Source organism: Bison bison, unplaced genomic scaffold (assembly GCF_000754665.1).
Source record: "Bison bison bison isolate TAMUID 2011002044 unplaced genomic scaffold, Bison_UMD1.0 scf7180017864208, whole genome shotgun sequence".
NCBI lineage: Eukaryota > Metazoa > Chordata > Mammalia > Artiodactyla > Bovidae > Bison > Bison bison.
The window spans coordinates 214614-218935 of NW_011494780.1; the positions used below are offsets into that span (position 1 = coordinate 214614).

A 4322-nucleotide genomic window follows, 5' to 3' on the forward strand; every position below is an offset into this window, starting at 1 on the left:
CAGTGTTCTTGCCTGGAGAATCCCGGGGGTGGGGGAGCCTGGTGGGCTGCCGTCTATGGGGTCACACAGAGTCAGACATGACTGAAGCGACTTAGCAGCAGCAGCAGCAGAGCATATGTTGAGTCGATGGACATCTAGGTTGCTTACAGAAGTGAGAACTCAGGGCACGTGTTTTCATTGCACTGTCCTTTGTCCTTTGTCCTGTGTGTGGTTGTGGCATCTCCCCATCTTTTCCACGTTGAGCTGGAAAACTAGAAAGCGAGTCCACTTTGAAATTCATTCATTCACTCTCTCTCTTTATTACTCAACATATGCTCTCAGTTCAAGAGAGAGAGTGAATGAATGAATTTCAAAGTGGACTCGCTTTCTAGTTTTCCAGCTCAACGTGGAAAAGATGGGGAGATGCCACAACCACACACAGGACAAAGGACAAAGGACAGTGCAATGAAAACACATGCCCTGAGTTCTCACTTCTGTGAGCAGCCTAGATGTCCATCAGTAGACGAATGGATAAGAAAGCTGTGGTGCATATACACATTGGAATATTACTCAGTCATTAAAAAGAATACATTTGAATCAGTTCTAATGAGGTGGATGAAACTGGAGTCTATTGTATAGAACAGTCTTTTGGACTCTGTGGGAGAGGGCGAGGGTGGGATGATTTGGGAGAATGGCATTGAAACATGTATATTATCATATGTGAAACAGATCACCAGTCCAGGTTCGGTGCATGAGACAGGGTGCTCGGGGCTGGTGCACTGGGATGACCCAGAGGGATGGGACGGAGAGGGAGGTGGGGGGCATCCAGGATGGGGAACACATGTACACCGTGGAGGATTCATGTCAATGTACGGCAAAACCACTACAATATTGTAAAGTAATTAGCCTCCAATTAAAATAAATAAATTTATATTTAAAAGAATCAAAAATATAAAGTAGAAAGTGAAAAAAAAAACAACCCCAAAACAAAACTTCCTGTAGCTAAGTTTATGCTGTGATATCTGATGGTTTAACTATGCAAAAAAAAAAAGTTTCAGAAATGTGGGTTTGGGGTGCATCTACTAAAGAAGTTCGTCTGGGAAAGGTGGAGAGGAAATTATGACTTCTTCAGAGGGAAAGAAGGTTCAGGAAGTTCTGAGGCAGTAATGAGACAATGAAGAGCTCAGTTGGGAGAATCAGGATCTGAGAAATAAGCCTCGTGTCTGTGGGACAGGAAATCTGAGACAGAGAGCAGCCTGCACACAGGGCTCTGCCTCTGAACATCTGGACACAGCTCACAACCTTCAGTTCAGGGGCTGGGCCCTGGGGGAGGCATCAGAGCTGGATGAATATCAAGGCTTGGTTAGAATTCACAGTCCATTTGCCACCTGGTACATTCCTTTCAGTTAAAATTTTAATAATTTTGCCAAATCACGTCCTTTCTAGTGATTTTATATAAGTGATTCTGCCTTATTTTTTAAAACCAATTTATTTAGTAGATAAATATCTGAAGTCGAAGACAGCCATCATCTTGTCTCTGTTAGATGCTCACTCACTCACTCTGCAAAGACCCACACAAGAGGTGCCTGCTTTGAAGGCACAGAAGTACAGCAGGAAGTTCTTGTTTCAGCTCTCAAATCCCCTCAGTGGTCACCAGTTACAAGCGGTGTATGGAAATAACTGCTGGTGTTAGCAGTTCTTGAGGGAATACACGTATGTGCCAGTTACTCAAGGGTGAGTATGAGGGTTGTCTTAGAAAGTGAAGTTTCCAATCAATCCAGAAGGAATTTTTAAAAAGGGGAACCCACAGCATATGCTGGCAACAGAAAAGTCTGACTCCAGTGTACTCAGCTTAACGAGTCATGACTGGGCACCCCCCTCATTCTTTTCTCCTAAGGGGGATTGTGCCTTCCTGAGAATCTGAATCTGGCAGAAAGAAAATCCTCTTCACAACACTCACAAGATGGAAATCAAGTCCTGTGCTGAATCAGAGAACTCAGCTGTCTGGGGAGGCAAACCTGAAGTGCTTAGCAGTTGGCAGTGGGGCCATGGGATAACCTTGGCCACGTGTTGAGTAGAGCCTATGATGCCATTTCTAGAGAGCTTGAAACCTCATACCTTCTTCCTAAGAAGGGGAATTTTTATTATGGAACTCACCTGAGATTTGCAACCATAAGAAGCAAAGCTGGAGCTCAAATAGCACGCACCTTTTTGTAGGACAGAATATTTCCAAAATAAGGCAGAGGTTTTGGTCCAGGAATCCCCAGCTTCTTAAAAAATCCATGTGAATAAGTCCAGCATCTATAAAGTGAAACAGAAAACCAGGTCACAGGAATTGTGGACTATTGGTGCTGGAGCTGCCAGTCGCTGATTCAGAACTGGAACTGTCAACTTAGGGAGGTAACATGTGGGCAATAAATAAGATGAGCAACTCCAAAACTGGTATTACACTCACTCATCGCCTCCTTTCCCACCTCCACTGTGAGACTCACAGAAAGTGATGATGATTAGTTAAAGCAGCTGAAGTCTTCATGGGACCAACCCTAAAATGGATACTTGATAAAGGTTTCCAATTTGAGTGGTCCTGAGAGGTTCAGGCAGGAATCCTTCCAGGGAATTACTCATGTTTATGAGTGAAGAATCCGCCTGCCATGTGGGAGACCTGGGTTTGATCCATGGGTTGGGAGGATCTGTTGGACCAGGGCATGGCAACCCACTCCAGGATTCTTGCCTGGAGAATCCCTATGGACAGAAGAGCCTGGCGGGCTGCAGTCCACAGGGTTTCGGAGTCAGACATGACTGAGTGACTAAGCGTGCACGCACTTGAGACATCATTTTGCCAATAAAAGTCCATGTAGTCAAAGCTATGGTTTTTCCAGTAGTCATGTATGGATGTGAGACTTGGACCATAAAGAAGCCGAGTGCCAAAGAACTGATGCTTTCGAACTGTGGTGTTGGAGAAGACTCTTGAGAGTCCCTTGGACAGCAAGGAGATCAAACCAGTCAATCCTAAAAGAAATCAACCCTGAATATTCATTGGAAGGACATGTTGAAGCTGAAGCTCCAATACTTTGGCCACGTGATGGTAAGAGTTGACTCGCTGGAAAAGACTCTCATGGTGGGAAAGATTGAGGGAAGGAGGAGAAGAGGGAGAAAGGATGAAACGGTTGGATGGCATCACTGACTCATTGGACATGAGTTTGAGCAAACTCAGATAGTGAAGGACAGGGAAGCCTGGCGTGCTGCAGTTCATGGGGTTGCAAAGAGTCAGACACGACTTAGAGATTGAACAACAACATGTATTACTTGACTCATGATTTTGAGATTCTCATTCCAGGTAGAAAGTGGAAATATTTTTGGTAGTTCCTAAAGCTTTAATAACATCCTATCTGTTAACTTTGATCTTCATAACAGACAGGGAAAGGGAGGCCTGATTACCACCCCAAGTCCAAGATTACAGAGGAGAGGAGTCTGAACAGTTACTCACAAATAGAGGAGCACCAGACTGGTAACCAGGAGAACCCAGGATTCTGTGGAAAAGTATGGGATCAGGTCCATGGCAACTTCTTGCTGAGATCCTCTCCTCTGAGTTTCCTTTCAGCTGTGTGTGCTATTCTTTGCAGGCCTTTGAATGTGGAGCTTCCTTTCCTGGATAGCGGAGACTCAGTGAAGCTGGGAGGTTTAAGCGCTGAGAAGGGGGTGGGGCTGGAGCTGCAGCCAGTAGAAGGGCCACCTGGGCTGCACCTGCAGGAGCCCTCTCTGCTTTGACAGGTGGCGGAGCATCACAGACACTCATTTGACTTTGTGTTCTGTGGGAATTCAATAACAACTCAATCAGTGTCATCAGTAAGCCCAACCATTACAGAAACTCTCATAAAACTGTTGGCCATGTCTCCTCTAAATTATTCTTATGTTCATAATTTGTGCTCAGTTACCCTGTGCTCATGCTTTAAAATACTTGAAATTCTTCCAGTGAGCTAGGTCTAAAGATCTTTGCCCATGCAGCTCCCCCTTCCTAGAAACGCCTCCCCTTTTTCATAAGTCCCCTGCTCATCCTTCAAATCCCAGTGCAGACAGAATCCCCTGTTTTAGATTTTCCTGACCAACTCCACTGAACAGATATAACCCCTTCCTCTCCTGGCAAACTGCTGTCCTCTGCACACAATTCTATTATCTCCAGCACCATTGCTGGATTCCTCACCTAGTTCCCCTGCCACATTTATAAAGTGGACAGAGTGTAGGTATTTGTCACCATCATGTCCATGGGTTTCCCTGGTGGCTAAGATGGCAAAGAATCTACCCACAATGCAGGAGACCCAGGCTTGATCCCTGGGTTGGGAAAG

At 45.2% G+C, this 4322-nt stretch overlaps 1 protein-coding gene across 1 annotated transcript in view; it reads right to left on the bottom strand.

Moving 5' to 3' along the window:
* LOC104992053 (cytochrome P450 3A29-like) overlaps positions 1 to 3779 on the bottom strand; it is a 10319-nt gene extending 6540 nt beyond the window's left edge. Inside the window, exons 1-2 of the mRNA XM_010844785.1 lie at positions 3467 to 3779; positions 2187 to 2280 (exon numbers count right to left, since the gene is read on the bottom strand). Of these exons, the coding sequence (XP_010843087.1) occupies positions 2187 to 2280; positions 3467 to 3537 (165 nt within the window). The 5' untranslated portion in view covers positions 3538 to 3779. The remainder of the gene's footprint in view (positions 1 to 2186; positions 2281 to 3466) is intronic.
* Positions 3780 to 4322: the final 543 nt, after the last annotated feature.